At 43.8% G+C, this 19,299-nt stretch overlaps 1 protein-coding gene across 1 annotated transcript in view; it reads left to right on the top strand.

The window, feature by feature from the left end:
- The window catches only part of LOC102796224 (partitioning defective 3 homolog), a 381,329-nt gene that overhangs the window by 252,087 nt on the left and 109,943 nt on the right, over positions 1–19,299 (top strand). The window contains exons 18-19 of the mRNA XM_087845929.1: positions 7,873–8,106; positions 13,674–13,881. Coding sequence (XP_087702055.1) covers positions 7,873–8,106; positions 13,674–13,881 — 442 coding nt within the window. The remainder of the gene's footprint in view (positions 1–7,872; positions 8,107–13,673; positions 13,882–19,299) is intronic.

Genomic DNA, 19,299 nt, shown 5'->3' with positions numbered 1-19,299 from the left:
TTCAAATTAAATTCAGTAATTCAGTTTTATTTTTATGCATTAGCACAAATTACAACAATAGTTACTTCAGTGTGCTTTATGTTGTAAGGTAAAGACCCTACAATAATACAGAGAAAACCCCAACAATCAGAGAACCACCCTTGAGGAAGCATTTTGGTGACAGTGGGAAGGAAAAACTCCCTTTTAATAGAAAGAAACATCTAGCAGAACCAGGCTTATGGAGGGGCAGCCATCTGCTGTGAGTTGTTGGAGGTGAGGGGAGGGAGACATGACAGAAGACACACTGTGGAAGAGAGCCAGAGATTAATCATAATTGATTATTAAATGCAGAGTTGTGTATAAACATACAGAGACTAAAAAACATTGAGTGAAGGAGAAACATGGGAATCCCCGAGCAGCGGGTGGAACTAAGGGAGGATTCAGGCTCACCTGATCCAGCCCTAACTATAAACTTTATCAGAAAGGAAACACTTTAAATCGAATCTTTAAAGGAGAGAAGGTGTCTGTCTGTCTCCTGAATCCTAATTTGGAGCTGCTTCCGTAGAGGAGCCTGAAAGCTGAAGGTCTCAGCCTCCCATTCTACTTTTAAATACCAGAGCAACCACAATTAAACCAGCAGTCTGAGAGCAAAGCGCTCTCGATAAGCCACATCTCATAGACTACCAAACACATGAGTGGAGACTTTCCTTGTAGAAAGCTGGCAGACGATCCAGTCACAGATAGGCCAGTGGTAGTAAATGAGAACCTGGCAGATGTTTTTATGCTTACTGTAATTGTGAATGTCTGTTCCAGCCAAGTCTACCACTAATCCAGTGAATTTCCACTCTTGCCAATAGAGTTGTCAGCTTCTTTTCATGTAGGAAAAGTACTCTACACTGAACGATGATAAACAAACCCAAAACAAAATTCACTGGATTTCTTTGAAGCCTGAAAAGTGTGCAGCAATATATCCAGCATCCTTAATTGAGATGTTAACCAAGTCCGGCTTATAATGATTTCCTGTGACATATGCTGAGCGTGTGGAGGACGTCCTCTGTCGGGCTAATGGTCCACAACTGGCAGAGACATAATAGCGCAGCTGACCCAGCGACGCCTCACTTCCACTGGGATACCTGGATGTGGCCTTCCTCCAACCATCTTGGAGGTTATTTTCAACATAATTACCCTTTTACCACCCTCCTTAAAGCCCCGACACTTTGAATAAATTATGTGTAATGGAGCCCCTGTCTGTACACAGATCTTTACATGCAAGGGTCCGTGGTGAATAATTGCTGCAAAGCATAGTTTTTAGCTGCTCTAATTATAGCATGGGCTTGTGTCCCTGTAATAACCACCACTGATTTATTCATGAAGTTTGCCACAATGCCCCTTTAACGTTTAATGGCAATGGATCTTCTCCAATTAACTGTCCTTGCCCTTAATCTGGCTAAAGTACGCAGCACGCGGGCCAGGTTTGTTTGCAACCAGGTGCACTTTCACCCCATTTAGTCTGATTGTCTTTCTCTTTGTGTATTTCATTTTGATGATTTTCATTTCTCCTCCAGACGTGCAGGGAGTGGCAAACTCGTGTCTGTATGCAGTTGGGGAAATATGTATTTTCATTCCTCTGAATAAGAAGGAGATGAGGAGCAGAGCACCGAGGTTTCTGTTGTGTGATAGGAATCACATAATAGATTGGCACACAGAGAGCTGTCCGTCAAACCCTCCCAGGAGAGAGCCGGGGCTGCTTCTGATGAAAACAAAGGCAGGTTTGAGGCAGTTGGGTCGGTGGGCAAAAACCGTCTCTTTGCCTCGCTCTCCCGTTCTCTTTGTCTCCGCGCTTTTCTCAGTTAACCGCCGCGCCGACGAGAAACAATGGCGAGCAGGACTGCGGCGCGGAATACCAAGCAGGAGGATAATTCCCTGTTTCCGAGTACAGCAGATGTCATTTTTGTTCCCTTGAACTGTTGCATCCCGTGCAGGTCTAACTTGCAATCCCATTGTGTCAGCCATGCACCCTGGCATCTGTGTGTCCGTCGTTGGCAGGCTTTAATGCTTAAGCCTCAAAAAAAGAAAAAAATCCAACTTTACATGGCATTTGTACCGGATTGATTGAGTTTTATCCTCAAAGGATGAAACACTCCATCATTTTTCTGTCATGCTGTTTCTGTGCCTATGCTTTCTTATAATGAATTTTTTACTTCAGGCCGTCCTCTCTTGTCCTTTGCAGGATGAAATTGCTTCTTCAAACGAATTAGATGATTTTTTTTTTTTTTACTTGCATTCAGTTGGTCTTGTAAGTCTGTTTATGCTTTCCTGGCATTGATATTTGTCATGCTAATAAAATGGACCCACCTCCACTGAGAAACTCAAAAGTAAAATGAATCTTTGGCTGCTGCTACCAGAGAACTTTTGACCTCCTAGACATTTGTAGCGCGCAGTAAAGTTTCATTTTACTGTCCTATGCAGCATAAAAGACAGGCATATGAGATCTCCTCACTAAGTAGGATGCAAAATGATATGATTGATGCTTGAGTGAGTGTAGGCTCTCATGGGACTGAGCACTTTCATTAAATTTGGCAAGGAGAGAGGAGAAATGGTATGGTCACTGGTTTGGAACCCACCATTGGCAAACAGATGAGCTTTTAGCCTGTGTGTCTTGTCTGACTTTAGATCTATAGCTGCTACGGATGAGGGGGAAGCACTCATGCTCTCACTAAGGGTTCATTGGTAGCAAATGCAGCAGAAACAGGGATGACCCTTTGACTCGAAAGATACTACATGTAACATAACTTACTCCTTTTAAAACAAGTCCCATGCAACTAGTACGCTATACTAACAAAAGTATTCACTTGTCTGCCTTCGCATGGATATGAACTTCAGTGACCTCCCATTATTAATCCATAGGGTTTAATGTAATGTTGACCCACCCTTTACAGCTATAACAGCCTCAAGTCTTCTGGGAACAACCTCCAAAAGGTTTTGGAGTGTTTATGGGAATTTTTGACCACTCTTCCAGAAGGACATTTTTGAGGTCTGTAATAATGTTGGATTCAAAGGCCCGGCTCAGAGTCTCCGCTCAAATGCTTCTCAAAGGTGTTCTACCTTGTTGAGATCAGGAGTCTGTCCAGCCCAGTCAAGTTCTTCCACACCAGGCTCGCTCATCCATGTCTTTATGGAACTTTCTTTGTGCACTGGTGCACAGTCATGCTGGAACATGAAGGGGCCATCCCCAAACTGTTCCCCCAAAATTGTGACCATGAAATTGTCTAAAATGTCTTGGTATGCTGAAGCATTAATAGTTCCTTTCATCTTTAAACAACCCCACACTTAACTTCACACTTTTCTCATGGCAACCTCCAAAGCCGGACTCATCCATCGGATTGCCAGGCAGGGAAGCGTGATTCTTCACTGCAGAGAATACGTCTCCACTCTTCCCCACTGGAGTCCTGCATCCAACACTTTGCATTGCACTTGGTGATATAAGGCTCGGATGCAGCTGCATGGCCATGGAAACCCATTCCATGAAACTCTCTACACACTGTTGTCTGTCTTGAGCAAAGCTGAGTTGTTGTCATTCCCAGTTGCTTCCACTTTGTTATGATACCACTAACAGAATATTTAGTAGTGAGGAAATTTCACAACTGGACTTCACAGTACCTATCACATCCTATCACAGTACTGGAATTCACTGAACACACCTTATTATTTCCCGAATGTTTGTAGAAGCAGTCTGCATGCGTAGGTGCTTGTTTTTATATACCTGTGCCAGTGGAAGTGACTGGAACACCTGAATTCAATGATTTGGATGGGTGAGTGAATTCTTTTGGCAATATCTTCTTTAGTTGTTTAGCTTAAATGGTATGTACTAGTAATCAGAGATGGGCAGTAATGCGTTACTGTAATCCGATTACTTTTTTCAAGTAACGAGTATAGTAAGGGATTACTATTGCAAAAACGGTAATTAGATTACTGTTACTTTCCCGTAGGAACGCTGCGTTACTGCGTTACTAAAACCGTGATTTTTTTTGTGAGAATGTCTCATGACAGTGACGTAAGCGAGTGTGACGTTGGTGAAAACAGCTGTGTACAGAGCAACAATGGATAATGATATTATCCATCGAATGCGGGAGAGAGTATGAGCGTGCAGCGTTTAAAGCGTGGAAGTACTGACCTTACTTTGAGTTTGATTCCATAAAAAGTGACAAAAACATTAGTGTCCGTTGTGCGTGGGAAGAAAACTTCTTTATACAGCGAAAAAAAACCCTAAACTTCCAAGCAAACACCGAGTGCGCTACGACGTAATGGGAAATTCACAAAGAAACTCACGGATTCTTCCACTGACCGCTGCGGCACACCTGCACCAGGGTAATCCTCCGCCTACGCCGCTCCTGCTTTACAGGTGAAAATAGAGCAACAGGACCGCTAGTCTTTGACTTTATTTTCTGCTGTGTTGTACTTGCATCTGTTTGAAAGAGTGAGTGTAAACACACACAAAAAATATTTGATGTGCTGGAATGTGCAGAAAATAGGTTTAAATATTAAACAAATTTCTTCCAGTCAGAGAATGGTGCATATAATTAAATTTTTGCTTGATGCATAAAGTTAAAAGATTAAAACTAATAAAACAAGTTTTAAAAAGGGACCTTTCCATTTGATTACATTTTGTATGATGGATTATGTAGAAAAAGTAGAATTGGGCTGAAAGATCTATCGCTTTATCACCTATTCAGGTTGTAAATCGTGTTTTTAAAAAGTAACTAAGTAACTAAGTAATTAATTACTTTTGAAAATAAGTAATCAGTAAAGTGACAGGATTACTTTTTGGGGAAAGTAATCAGTAATTAGTTACTGATTACTTTTTTCAAGTAACTTGACCAACACTGCTAGTAATAGTAGTTGATAGTTATTGTAGGTTTGTAATATGATTGGTACAATGATTGTAAGTAGCTGCAGGGTGTGCATTTTTGCACTGCAGGGAAAGTGTTCCCTTTTTCCTAAGCTCTTATTTGTTCTTCTGCAACTTTTGTGCATTAACACACTCATCCTGTCTGGAGGTTGCATGGGGGGAAGTGTTAGAGGGATTTATTTTCTTTGCCTAAAGATCCACTGGGATCACCCAGCAGCAGTGGGATATGCCTCATTTAGGCCACTTTAAACACGTCGAAAGTCCTTGATTGTATAGACGTGCGAGTTGGTGAATTTTGTTTCTGTGCTTGTTAGGGAGTCCCTGCATGGTGCCCACACATGCAAATAAACTCAGGGTGTTCTGTTCAGTGGGGCAGACGACAGAACAACATGTGCTGTTGAAAACCAACAGGAAGAGCTGACATTTATTTACACCACTTGAAGCCACAGAGGAAACACTATTTGTGACATGTGTGGTCTACGGGGAGTCATAAAGACACAAAGCCACTCTGTCCCCGAGTCCACAGACATTTGCTACACCCTCAGAGAGCCTTTGGGGCTAATAAAATAATTGAATTAACAGCTTAATCCTTATTACTGATCGCTTCCTCTGCATAGCCTCACAACAAGGCTTCACTGGCACATAGTCAGAAATCCATCTTGTTAAGTTTGACAGCGTCTTGCTGTTTACTGAATCAAAGCACAACAAAGGGGACGGGAAAAGTCAACCGGGTTGCTTGTTTACCAACTGGTGGGTGAGGTAAGAGCTCCAGGGACCTGACGGACGCTCCCCAGCAAAATGAAATACCAATACCTGAGTCGCGCTCCACTTACATACCCTAAACAAACCCCCGGCAAGCATTGGAAAAATAATTACAGATGTGTGGGCCTGGCTCAAATATCAGAGAGGGTGGCTGTTTAACATTTGCTCTGCTTACCACGCAGGATCAATCAGCTCCAGAGAGTATCGTGGAGATACGTGCCTGGTTATTTAGAAATATACTGTTATTCATGTCAAGTTATTTACAAATTATACATGACCTCCTGCTGCATAGTGTTTGTCTGATCAAACCAAACATCCATCATACTTCTCTTATCTGATTTTGTTGATGATGTCACAGTTAGACATTACCGTATAGTTAAAGGTATTTAAGTGCTTGGGCAGCTACTAGGGCTGGGTATCGTCACTGATTTCTAGAATCGATTCAATTCCGATTCACAAGGTCTCGAATGGATTCGATCCACGATTCGATTTAATTCGATTCGATTCAATTCGATTTGTATCTGGGAAATTTTGACACTCAGAAAAATTATAATTCAGATCAGTACATTTACATATTTTTGTATCTATAAAAAGGAAGCTGACACACGCAAGACTTTATCAAAGGTGTGAGCATCACAGCAGATGCCTTTGTGTCAAAGTAGCTGAAGGTAAAACACAGAAAAACATGAAGGTGATTTCCCTGGCCTGGGATTTTATAAAAATATTCTGCAGTACATCAAAAACGAAAGAAAACCGTTAATCAACTTATGAACATTACCTCTGACGCTATAGCGGTTTTATTAGAGACACGGCTAAGCGTTTTGCATTTTGCATAATTTTAAAAAGTTTAAATTTGTTCAGAATTGAACGGCAGAAATTAGGTTTTCTTTTCGGAAGTATGTAAAACGGAAAAAAAAAACGTCGGCCGACAGCACTCAGTCAATCTTGTTTGGAGAGACATCAAACTAACAGCTTTAGAATCAGCGCATAAAGGGCGTGAACACAAAGCGCGGACCCGCCGACAGATCAGAATCAGCGAGCTGTCGGCTTTCAGGCCCGACTGTGAGAAAGGCAACATCTCACTGATTCTGATCCGCGGGTCGCGCTGTGTGTTTAAGTCTTTGTGCAGAATCCGTGTACCTGCTCTCATTTACTGTCTTAGCTGTTTGGTGGTTGTTGAAATTTTTTGAGATTTCACCAGAGATTCTGGCATTTCGGGCAAAATAAATTTATATTAAAAAATCGATTCAGGATTTTAATGAATCGATTTTACGTTATCCAAGCCAGAATCGATTTTAATCGATAAATCGATTATAAAAACCCACCCCTAGCAGCTACTTCCCATACCTACAGTGACAGTCTTTCCATTGTCACCAGTTGGGCTTAAGGCACTTGTGAACTGCGCTATAAACTTCTTAAAATAAAACTTCAAGAGAAGAAGAGAAAATGAATGTATAGAAAATCCAGTACTATCCTTTTAAAAGTAAATAACCGCCCAGAGAGTGAGCTCCCTTGGCGGAGGTCTGCGCTCTCTGAGTGTCTCTTGTTAAACTTATGTACCCTTTATGATATTACTCTCCGTCACTGCACAGAAAGCCTTAGAAATGAAGCCAAGTGCTACAGTTGTGCGATGTTGTTTGGGCTTCTGAACACTGCAATACGACCTGCACTGAAGATTAATGGATGTAAAATCTGTTCAGCCTACATGTCCTCGTCTTTTCTCCCCCACCTTGTTTTATCTAATCTCTCTTGGAGAAATTGAGTTAAAAAAGAAAATTAAGTGAGAACCGCTGATGGAAAATCTTTTCTTTTTTTTCAGAGATACAGTTCATCTCAGCAATTTGTGAATATGCTGTATTAGAAATTTCTTATATTTTAACATTACTCTATAATCACTCCGCTGCTGTGCTACATTTGTGTCTTTGATAGCGGGCCCATTTATATGCATTATGTTCCAGCCTCTTAATTTAACTGTGCAGACACAAAGACAAAGGGTGAATTATAATTCCCAACAGGAAAATGTCTCGCTGGAGATATAATACTCTGTTCTCATTTCACACACTTCATTGGCCGAGCAATGGCATCATTTGTTTTTCATGTTAATTGCTAGACTCGCACCTTCTCGTAACTCACCATAATGACAGCTTTTAGCTTTTTTTTCTGTTTCAGAGGAGTTCTAATCATATGCGATGTCTAAGTGACTTTATTTAATCTTTTCATAGGTTCTGCAGAACAGCAGGTCGGGCCTTCACTGGGCCTGAAGAAATCCAGCTCCTTGGAAAGCCTCCAGACAGCCGTTGCTGGGACAGTGCAGAATGGCGAGATCAATGTTCGCAGGTCGCGCTCGAGGATCGTCAGGAGCCGAGGCTGCAATGAGAGTTTCCGCGCTGCGATTGACAAATCGTACGAGAAGACTGCTGTTACTGCGCCAGAAGACGAGAACAGCGTGGACACATGTGAGTGTTTGAAACGCCGTTTAGGTAGAGTTTACGTGTTGATGCAGAATTCTGTGCCCAAGTTTGTGGTGCTAAAATAATGAACTATATAAGATACAGTGTTGGGAAGGTTACTTTTAAAATGTATTCCATTACAGAATACAGAATACATGCCCCAAAATGTATTCTGTAACGTATTCCGTTACGTTACTCAATGAGAGTAACGTATTCTGAATACTTTGGATTACTTAATATATTATCATGCTGTTTACAACTACATGAATGTACTATTGCTGTGATTTATTACTGTTACTGAAGGTCCGCGGCTCTGAACCGTAGTAAAGGGACCTCTGGCTAATACGGTGGGTTCTGTGTCGGGCTCGTAGCCGAAAACTAGCTTTACTTTGTTGTCTGGGTCAAGTTTGCTAGCGAGAGACAGAGAGAGGCATTGAAAGGCTGCTCCAACAGAACTTATTGTTTTTGGAGTAAAACACGAACACGGTGTACAGTCGAGTCTTAATAGCTTACTTACAACTGGGCTCGTCAGGCACTCTTCTTGGCTGCAGTGGTTATTATTATATTTACATGCTTCCAGCTCCCGTTTTTGCTCGATGACAGCTCGTACTTTTCCTTTTTCTCCCTCCCTTGCTCACAGACACATAACGTGTATGGCAGTCCATTCTCCCTGCAGCACGGACTACACTGCCTATGATGCTACATTCTTTAGAGCTATGCCTGTAGCATTCTGCCTATTAGCTTAGCACAATAACAACAGGCGCTCTCTCACCCAGGAAACACGCAGAGAGAGAGCGTCACCCTGTAACCATGGCAACTGTAACGCTGCCACCTGGAACAACAGAACGTAGCTGTCAAACAAAACCCAAACAGTCCTGACCCGCCACAATATGAAACAGGGAAGTACCGCCGTGTAATCCATTTATTTCAACAAAGTAACTGTATTCTAAATACCACCTTTTTAAACGGTAACTGTAACGGAATACAGTTACTCATATTTTGTATTTTAAATACGTAACGGCGGTACATGTATTCCGTTACTCCCCAACACTGATAAGATATCAGTAGGTTATTACAAAGCAGTTCAGATTCACACATAAATGTAGGCCAGTTTAGTGATACTTTCACAGATCCACTGCACAAAGCACATCTGTCACGAGGGAACAGGGAGGACTCGGCGCAGACAGAAATCACAGAAAACTGAATTTTATTTACACACTCCCGGTGCACTATATACAGGTGAAGGAGAAGGGGGCCAAGGTTCCCAGGGGTACAGGGAAGAATCAGGAAAAGTGTCCTGTCTTGCTCCGCTCCACACGAACAGAAGAATGCACTTGGAAAGGTCCTTTCCTCACACACGCCACTCTCACTGCGGCACTCACGCACAGGCTTCGGTGTCCAAACTGCCAAACCGAGCATGAAGAATCTGTATACAGAGATCAGGAATTAACACGGAAAACTTTCACGATGAGAGCTCAAAACTGGCTTAGGCTAAAGCAGCACTGACGAGCGTTACTCAATAGTCCAGCGGCGAGGTGCTCTCAGTCACTGCCTTAAGTAGCGAGAGCAAACAAGGTGAGGAGCCACAGGTGATTGCTTGATGGTAAAGGCCAGGAGCCCACAATGAGCTCCGCCCAGGCAGCAAGAGGAGAGAGAGAGGAGAGAGACAAAAGCAACACACATGTAGCCACACAAGGCCAGTCGGGCAGGCACGGGGACCATGACAACATCAGCAATAGGTGTCTAGGTTATGGATTTATGATTATTCACACAGTGTGGAATTGCTTTGGACTGTTCCAACATGTTGGTTCTGATAGAAAGGTGTCAGGATAGACAGTGCATCACAGTTTATTGCGTATGGGGCTGCATAGGTGCAGACCAGTGAGGGTGCCCATGCTGATACCTGTCTGCCAAAGAAAGCGCCAACAACAGGGACATATGCATATCAGATCTGGACCACATAGAAATAGAAGAGGATGCCCTGGTCTGATGAGTCAAATTTTCTTTTACATCAGATAGCCGTGTGTGTGCATCGCTTATCATGCACTGTGCGAAGAAACAGTATGATACTTTGGGCAATGTTCTGCTGGGAAACCTTGGATCCTGCCATCTATGTGGGTGTTACTTTGACACGTGCCGCCTACCTAAACATGTAACCCTTTCATGGAAATACAGTTTGGAAATACAGGATAATGCACTCTGCCTCAAAGCATAAAAGATTCAGGAATGGTTTGAGGAGCACAACAATGAGTTTGAGGTGTTGACTTGGCCTCCAAATTCTCCAGATCTCAATCCAATCAAGCATCTGTGGGATGTGCTGGACAAACAAGTCCAAACCACAGAGGCCCCACCTCACAACTCACAGCTTGGTGCAGACACCACAGCACACCTTTAGGGGTCTAGTGGAGTCTATGCCTCGATGGGTCATGGCTGTATTAACAGCAAAAGGGGGACCAACAACAATATTAGGCAGGTGGTCATAATGTTATATGCAGGGGTGCACATAAGTGGTCCGCATGTGTGCATTCGCTGTCAAAATAAGACGCGCACCAGATAAGAAGTTGCAATGCACGTTTGCGTACATATAAAAGGCACTGTTTTTGTCTGCAAGAGTGGGATTTTCACGGCATATTCTGCACCACATCTGTGCGTTCATCATTTGTTTGAAGCCAGCTCACCTCCTGCAACCAGTTTTCTGAGAATACGCGCTTCTTTTGCGGTTCGGACTCCGCCTGACATTTCTTTGGAGGTGGAGGAACAGCAAAGTCATTGCTTAAAGGAGCTTCTTCGAAATCTTCAAGAGTTCTAAACAAATGTCTGTCCTCCTCCAGAAAATCTTATGCACGCAAACGTTGTAACTTCTTATCTGGTGCACGTCTTTTATTTTGACAGCGAATGCGCACCTGTGGACCCCTTATGTTCACCCCTGGTTATATGTATGTGTCTGCTCCTCTTGGTTATGGCACATATACGACAGAACTTTGTCCGGTATTACTTCCATGTGTTTGTTTACTTGTGTACCTGACAGGGCCTAAAAACCACAATTACTTTAATTCATTTCAAATATGAAGAGAGAAAAAGAAGAACTAGAAAGACGCCCTACCTTCTCTTTCAAGGCATGTATCCTTCACTACTTAGTGTTTGATAACAAAAAGACATGCAGCGCATACGGAGAGACAGCCGTCTTACGTTTTCCGACAGGTAATAACACCACAACACCACAAGAGTAATCACTCGATATAAATTTCCATTCACCATTAAAGGATTCCATTAAATGAGCTGGGGGGACATTTGAAAAAAGAAGGAATTATTTGCCTGAAATGCTTTGTTCTCATAAGCTCTGTCGGCAAGCCACTAAATACAGTCTTATCTCGGCAAAGAAAAATGGGGAAAGCAACCGATTTCCCCTGCCGCTGTATATTGCATTCTCCCCATGATATTCAAATAACTCTGTTTTTCAATTTAGATAAAAGCAGCCAGTCTGTGCTCGTCACCGAGGTTAATAGTCAAAGTTGACAGATAAGCCTCTGCCTTCCCCTGCTCCCAGACTTTTATTTACATAAAATAAGAATGTGGCATCACCTAAAGAAAATGTGTCCCCACAAGATATCCCGCTGGGCAAAAATGCACTTTCCCTTGTGCTACTTTGTGTTACGTGGTTCGAGCAAAGAAAAAAAAAAAGAGAAAACGGAAAAAAAAAATCATCTGTGCTGTGCAAAAATCCCTTCTTTCATTTTTTTTTTTCAGAATAAGACTGGCAATTTTACTTACGTCTGTCATAACCTTTGCTGACAGACCGGCTTAGACGTCCTTGATTATTAAAGCGAGAAAGTTCACTTGTAGACTTTCATGAAGGTGACGAAATGTTTCTTGCTCGTCTGTCTCTGTGAAATGATCTTTCGCTGTCCCGACGCTTTCATCAGAACCTCTGACGTCAGCCTTTTGCTTCTGAGCTCTATTAAATTGCTGCAGACGGCCTCACCTTTTGATAACCGGTATTAAAGGCTTTTGTGTATTTTTTCGCTTCTTTCTCTCAACTTTGTAATATTTAAAATTGATTGCCTTCTTTTCTTTTTAAATCAGCCTTCACTTTCCCTTTAAATGAGTCTTTCTGCTAAGTCAATAAGACAAATTAACCTTGGTGCAAAAGCATGCAGATATATCTACATTCACACATGGATGCCTTTGCACACATGCGTAAGCACTCATGGCTGTAACTGCTCTCTGGGAGGCTCTGGATTACATTGTTTTGGGTGTTATCTGCAGCTTGGCATCACTAAGCAGTAGCAGCATTAGCACCACTGCTAATCTCTGTCATTTAAATAGCCAGATACAGCTCACAGCTGCTATTCACTCTTAAGTGGATGATAAGCGGGCCACCAGATTGAATCGGCGCCCATCCAGAGCCCGCGACCGAATTTGGGGAGGGGAGGGGCTCCGTGCAGAGATGAATTGTAAGAGTGTGCAGGTTTAATCTGCCCCGCTTCGTTCTCTTGTTTCGGCTATACACAGTGGCTCGCGCTCAGATTCCATTTCAGTAATTTCCTCCGAGATGACAGCTGAAAGAAATAGCTGATAGCTCCTCAGATCGCAAGAGAAAACAAACCCCACTGTTCATCCTTGAAATGTGAATCCAGCCGCTCCTCCTTCTCCTCAGTGTGCCTCATCCCGTATTCCAAAAATCCATCACGCACCCCCTCCTCCACCCCCTTCCCCTTCTCTCCCTGCGATAAGCGCTTTTCGCTCCTCCATCAAAGGAAGAAGTTGGACAACGACGCGCAAGACTGTAATAAGTTGTAATCTGAAGGACATCTACCTCATGTCTCCGAGCCAGAGATGGAGCGCTGACAGGAGCGACGCCGACCGCGGAGCACACCGTATTTGCAATTAAGATCCCCGGGAGCCTTTTTCGAGATGATTTAAATGTATAATTACTGACAGATTAATTACATTTTTGCACATCGGCTCTGATTAGGTGTGATGGAAACTTTGAGTTTAATCAACCTTGCATCACCTAAGGAGTGTGGTTTCAGTTTGATGTCTGGGCTGAAATGAGTTCAAATGTAATTAAGAAGCAGATTCATGAGACATCGCAGCGCGCTCTGTTTTCAGAAGTGTTTTTTTTGTGTGTGGGGGTTGGCAAAATGAAGTTCTCTTGTGATCTTTGAGAAATGTACACAGACGAAATAACTCGAGGCTTTCAGCTAAAGTAAAAATGTGTTCAGCCCCAACACTAGTCCCAACTAGTCTACAATGTAAATATATTCTGCTCTAATGAGGCAAATGTATTCAGTGTGTTTTATTCAAAGCTGTTATACCTTATGGGACACAGTTTTAGTTTTTTTATAGTTCCTCTGATGTTACTAAGAGGAAAAAAAACCCAAAGTGATGCTTTTTCACAATAAAAGAAAAAGCAGTGTTGTTGAGTACTTATTTCAATTATGACGCCGGTGATCTGTGGGGAATCAAATCAAAGTTTAATAACTTTTTATTTGTCTTTCTCTTTCTGTGTTTGCATGAATGTTTCCGGCATTTAACTCCCGCTCCTTGTTGCTTTTATCTTTTCACTCCAGTGGATGATGACACAAGCTCCCGATCGGGTCAAGAGTCCATGTCCACCAGCGGTGACCTCACTTTGGGCCCCGGGCTGAACGGCAGAGACGACAGACAGAAAGATCAGGAGAAGTCTGGGGTGAAGGAGAAGAAGAAGCCAGAAAGGGAGAAAGACAAAGACAAGGACAAGAATAAATCCAAGAAAGGCGTGCTGAAGGGCTTGTTCAGGTAGGAACCAGACGCTCAGCACAACCCCTAAACAGCTCCACCGTCCACCGCCACGAGCATTAATCACTACCTGCTTTATTTAATTCCACTCACCACATCCGCCACTGGATCATACGGAATTTGAATGCATTCTGTGGATGTTGCCGGCGCTAATCAGGGACCCCTCTCCTTGAACCCTGCAAGGGGAGGAGAGTTATCGACCTCAAGGGCCTCTGGCACTTTTGAGCCAGATTATTTTTAATAAGGGCGCCATGTTTTATTCATAATCCCGTGCACGTGTGCCTCCTATCCAAACACACTCATTTGTGAACCAGAAGAAAATGTTCTGTGCTCATGCCGGGGCTAACGGGGGGGATTTGGCTTTGAGAATAAAAGACGATAAAATCGACTGCAGGTCGGAGTTAGTTGTTGCCCGTGGCTGGTGTTCTCAGCGGCCGCCTCATCATGCGGGAGCGAGATTTCAGGAGCAGGCTGTCTGGGGTGACCGATAGCTGGTGGCTTGATTTTGTTCTTAACATCTACAGATATTCATCGGTGTAAAAAAAACCAAAACTATTTGAAGCAAAAGTAATTTAATTAGCACTCATCACAACTCCTGTAGGTCCTTCAGTGTTGTCATTACCACATCAGGCTGCCTAATAACTTAGATGCTGGGAGATGTTGTGGGCTGTGAGGTTCCTCTCCCAGTTCTTCATCCTGAGAAGACAGTCACTTTGAACTGTGGACAATGCAGTTGGGCAGTGTGAGGAGAAACACGCAAAGGGAAGTTGATGGAAAATAAACATCCCGGGGTGGTTTCTACCAAGCACGTCTGTCTGCCACAAGCAAAATTAGGAGTCACGTTAATTATTTCAACTCCACGCACATTTAAATATGGCATAAATTAACGGCGGAGGCGGTGCGGGCCGTGAGTCGTTTTCACGTGGATTGCTTTAATGGGATTAGTTAGCATATCACGGCGCACGCCTCGGTAATGAACAATAAAGATGACAAGTGTGCGTTGAGGTCATGATTGAGGAATGTAGGAAGCTGTCTTATCTCCCATTATTTTTACTTTTCTGATTTATTTACTTACCCGCCTCTTATTGTGTAATGTGGTGTGAAACGCACAAAAGCTCGTGCGTCCCAGTGTCGTGGACGTGTAAGTGTTCGTGGGAGGACAGAGAAAAAAGCGAACTGCAATCCAAATTGACAGGTGAAATTTGAGCCTCGGGTTTGACACCATGACATGCAATCAGCACCGTTGGCAAACCTTTATGAGTGGCTGTGTGCTTGGCTTGATAGGTGTCTTCTGGGTGATTTTTTTTTTTGAAGTGCATGTGGGCCCTTGGCATGCCCTCATCATCGTTCTTCATTATCTTTGAGTGCCACAGCCACTTAAGAGTTGGCACGTGGCAGGCCTCGCTGACACTCCCCCCATGCTCTGTGCATTTAACGCCAGCCCCCGTGCCTCCTGAATATTAAAACCGCGACTCCATGACTCGGAAACCTCGTCGTCTATTTGCTACTTCTCTACCTCGAACCTGCATTTTCTATTTAAAGCTCTCAGACCTGCACATCAACAATGTCCTCCTCTATCCCCTCCCTGTTCTTCCTCGTTCGAAAACATCGTCGTTTCAGAAAGTTAGAAATGGCAAACAGTTGAGGTGAGAATGAACGAGTCCCACTGGATACAACAGCAAACTCTTTCTATAAAGAACAGTCTGGAGCGATGTGAAATGCCTAGCAGTCAAAAGGGAGGAGAGGGAAAGAAAGCGAAAAAGATCTAACTGTTGTGTGTCTCACTTTTAGCAGTTCCAAAAGTTTTCCCTGATTTCCGAGTGAAAAGTTTAACTTTGCATGACAAAAGGTTTGGCTGACAGTTACTCGAACACCCGGGCTTGCATGCCACAGATAGAATTTATATTAGCGAGCTTCACGTGCGAGTGTCTCGCCATTAAATCGCTGCATCGTGGAGACATCCTCGTTGGGTTAATCCTTTGTGCTGCTTGTCTCGGCGGTTTTCATCTGCATAAAATGGATAGCCAGGCTGCCACTTTTTCCTGCATTTCTCACAGATGCATGCTATAACACCCCCTCTAAGGAGATTTCAAGGAGTTTGCAGTGCGATGCAATTTGAGCTCATTTGCATGCAGGACTTTGGACGGCCTGATGAACGTGTAGCGCACGTCCACTTAATGGACAGCCTGATTGGTAGTGCATTAACATCGGAGCCAGGGGGAAGGAAGATGGCCTAATATAGGGTGGGAGGGGAGGGGGAAGAGTGGGAGATAAATACAGCGAGTGCAAGAATGGCTGAACGTGTGCAAGAGGGTGATGGAAAGAAAATTGACTGCCTAAAGCTCAAAGCAGGAAAAAAAAAACACTGCAGTGCACAGCCTTGGCTTCCAAGCCCTTCATACTGTACAGACTGTAGGCTGGGAGGCTTCCTGGTATACAGTCTTGTAACATCCAGTAATGGATAGCCCATGATCTCATGAATGGATAGCAGTGCGCATCTATGCATGCTTCCACAGAACAAAAAACAAGCCCCAGGCAGTTTGACATCGCTGTTATTTCTTGAATGTCTGCTGGACGCATGCATAGCTTGTCCACTGATGCATCATATAGGGAAGAGCACAGGGGAACGCATCATCCACCCCCCAAAACCATTGTATGTGATTATTCATGTCCTTTCTAGTGGATAACATGTGATCATTACTTTCCACTCCTATCAGTTTTGTTTAGATGTTGGAAGCGTTGCCCAGGGCTCTGTTAGCATGCTAGCAGACAATGATGTCTGGGCCAGCCTGGGAGATTCCCCTCGATGTACCTAATGAGGTGCTGTTTATCTGCCGTGTGACTGACTCACCGCCTCCATCAAAGCCCCATCTCCATTACTGTGGTGGAAAGGAGGAAAAATAAATAATATTTTTTTACATTGTATATGTATATATATTAATTTAGACAGTAGGCATTATTAGCGTGTGGGTGTGCCTGTGAAAATGTATTTCTGTGTATTCAACCCTCTCTTATTGCAATTCAGTTAACAGTTTTTTGTTGTTTTGAAATGCAACAGACTCTTTAAAAAAGTAGGCTAGCATTATCACTGGGGTGAGGGTTGCAAAAAAAAGGGAAATGGGGGAGCAGAGAAAGGTGGGGGTGGGTTAGTGTGGAACGAGAGAAGGAGCGTGTGCACTGGAGTGAACTGGGGCACCAAAGAAGAGTGGGAAAGACGGATGAAAAGGAAACGGGAGAGGCAGAATGAGGGAAGAAGGGAGCACTTCAGAGCGACAGTCACGGCATCATGCTACTGTCCGCCTGGGGGGGGGAGACTGGGGATCTTTGGCGATGCGTGCCTGCGCTCGTGCACGTGCGCACGCGTGCATGCTCAAGCTTCTTCAAGGTGCATGTAAGATTTGCACGTTTGCATGTGTGTAATGTGCGTTTGCCTTGTGCACGTTAGATGAAAAGACTCTGTTAATGGGATGTGGCATCGCCGCTCACCCTTCCTCCCCAGAGCTCCCTCAGCCATGCACACTTACTCTTTTTTTTCTTCTTTCTTTTCCCTCCACCCATCCTCCACACCCATCCACCAATCTGATCAGTGGCATGCGTCTCGCTAAGCCATCCCACACTGGAGCTCCGTATGACAGCCATGCACCCTCCACCCCTTTCCGTTCTCACCCCAGGGAGCTCATCTGCCTGCTCCGCCCCATAAATGCAATCCAACTCGAGGCGACACAGACAGAGATGAGGGAGAACTGGGAGCTGGAACGGAGGGTTGCTTTCCATCCCTCAATCTTTATTATTCTTAGGTAACATGGGAGCGCACGGGAGCACACTCTCGGCGCGTGGGGGCGGTGCCCGTGTGTTTGCATTTGTGAATATGCCGAGAATATGGATGCCATGCTGTATGACCATGATTGCCTTCTGTGAAGCATGAGAGTGGGTAGTCTGTGTTGCCATGCAGCTTCGTGTCTTTATGCCGTGTGATCCTTTCAGCTCATGTGGGTGTGAATGGCTGATGGCGGGTGAGCCAGTTTGATCATTAGTACGCTGACATGATATACACATTAACTTTTTTTTTTTTCTTCTTTTTTACACACACACACACAGAGCTAATGGAGCAACACAGACAAGAACACACACTTTCTCAAGCTAACACACCCCTCAGCACCTTCGCTTTCCCCACACAGACACACACACACGCTCGCATATGCTTGTAGTATTATGCCACAGTTGATTTGGAGACAGCAATTAGCCGCCTCCACATGTGGGCCTTGACATCTGCTGAATGTAATCTGAGAGAAAATGATAATTGTTCTTCTTTTGCTCTGCCTAACTCATCATAATGTCGACGCTGAGCCGCTAAAGGGAAGGATGGGGTGCAGCGTTAAGCACGAGAACGGCGACACCTGAAGCCACGTGACAAATATTAACGCGGGAAAAACTAATTGTGTTAAAAGCAACTTATCTTGGATTGCGAATAGTGATGAGTGGCCAGTGTTTTGTCTTTTTGGGGGTGTTTTTCTTTCCGGATATTACCTCGGAGTGGAAGGGAAGGATAGGGAAGGAACTACAAATTTCTCCTGTCATGGATAAATATTTCAGAGGGGACTTAATGCTGAACTTGTCAGCTTTGCCAAGTGCAAAGTCATGCCTCAATATCACCTTCAAATGGTTGCTCGGCTAAAAGAAATATCATGTCACTGAGGGCGCTACAGAGAGAGCAGGTCGGCCTTTTCAACTTCTCAGGGGGAGAACACCTTTTTACAAAACTCCCTCCCTTCACGAGTCAGTACGTGATGCCCTAACTTTAAAGGTGTATATATATATATATATTTAAATATACATCTATGTATATATATATATATATAGATAGATAGATAGATAGATATAATATGCACTCTGAGTGTGACATCCCATTACTCTCCTGCCAGTCATGTTACCAAAGAGGCCCAGCAGGAGACCAAACAGTCTCCCACTGAACATTAGCACCACTGTCACACACTGCACTGACAAGAGAAGGAAAGGGTGAAAAAACAAAACTCTTGTGCCTGACAGTTTAAAACCCTCGTGTTGTCCTCGAGATTCCCATACACTTGTTTCCCATACACCTAGGGGTCATTTCTGACCCGAGGACAACACAGGGGTTAAGGGTGAACGTTGCTTTGCATCTTGTATCAAACCCTGAATGCCTCTGTTTTTTTTCTGGAGGGTTGAAACATTTAGAAATGTGGAGGATGGGAATAAGGATGGAGGGAGGAGTGGTGAACTTTAATAACCAGCGGGGGTGGGAGTGGTGGGGGGGACAGCGGTTGTCCGGTTGCACTTCCTCTGCTATTGGCCACTCGATGCAAATGTGATCGGGCAGCGCTAGACCTCCATCAGACAGCCCTGAAGTAATTAGGTTTAGAATGATCATGCAGTGCTGCA

Source organism: Neolamprologus brichardi, chromosome 9 (genome assembly GCF_056152115.1).
Source record: "Neolamprologus brichardi isolate AB-2024 chromosome 9, ASM5615211v1, whole genome shotgun sequence".
In the NCBI taxonomy this organism is placed as follows: Eukaryota; Metazoa; Chordata; class Actinopteri; order Cichliformes; family Cichlidae; genus Neolamprologus; species Neolamprologus brichardi.
The sequence above is the reverse complement of the archived record's forward strand: the minus strand, read 5'-3'. Positions and strand labels throughout refer to the sequence as shown.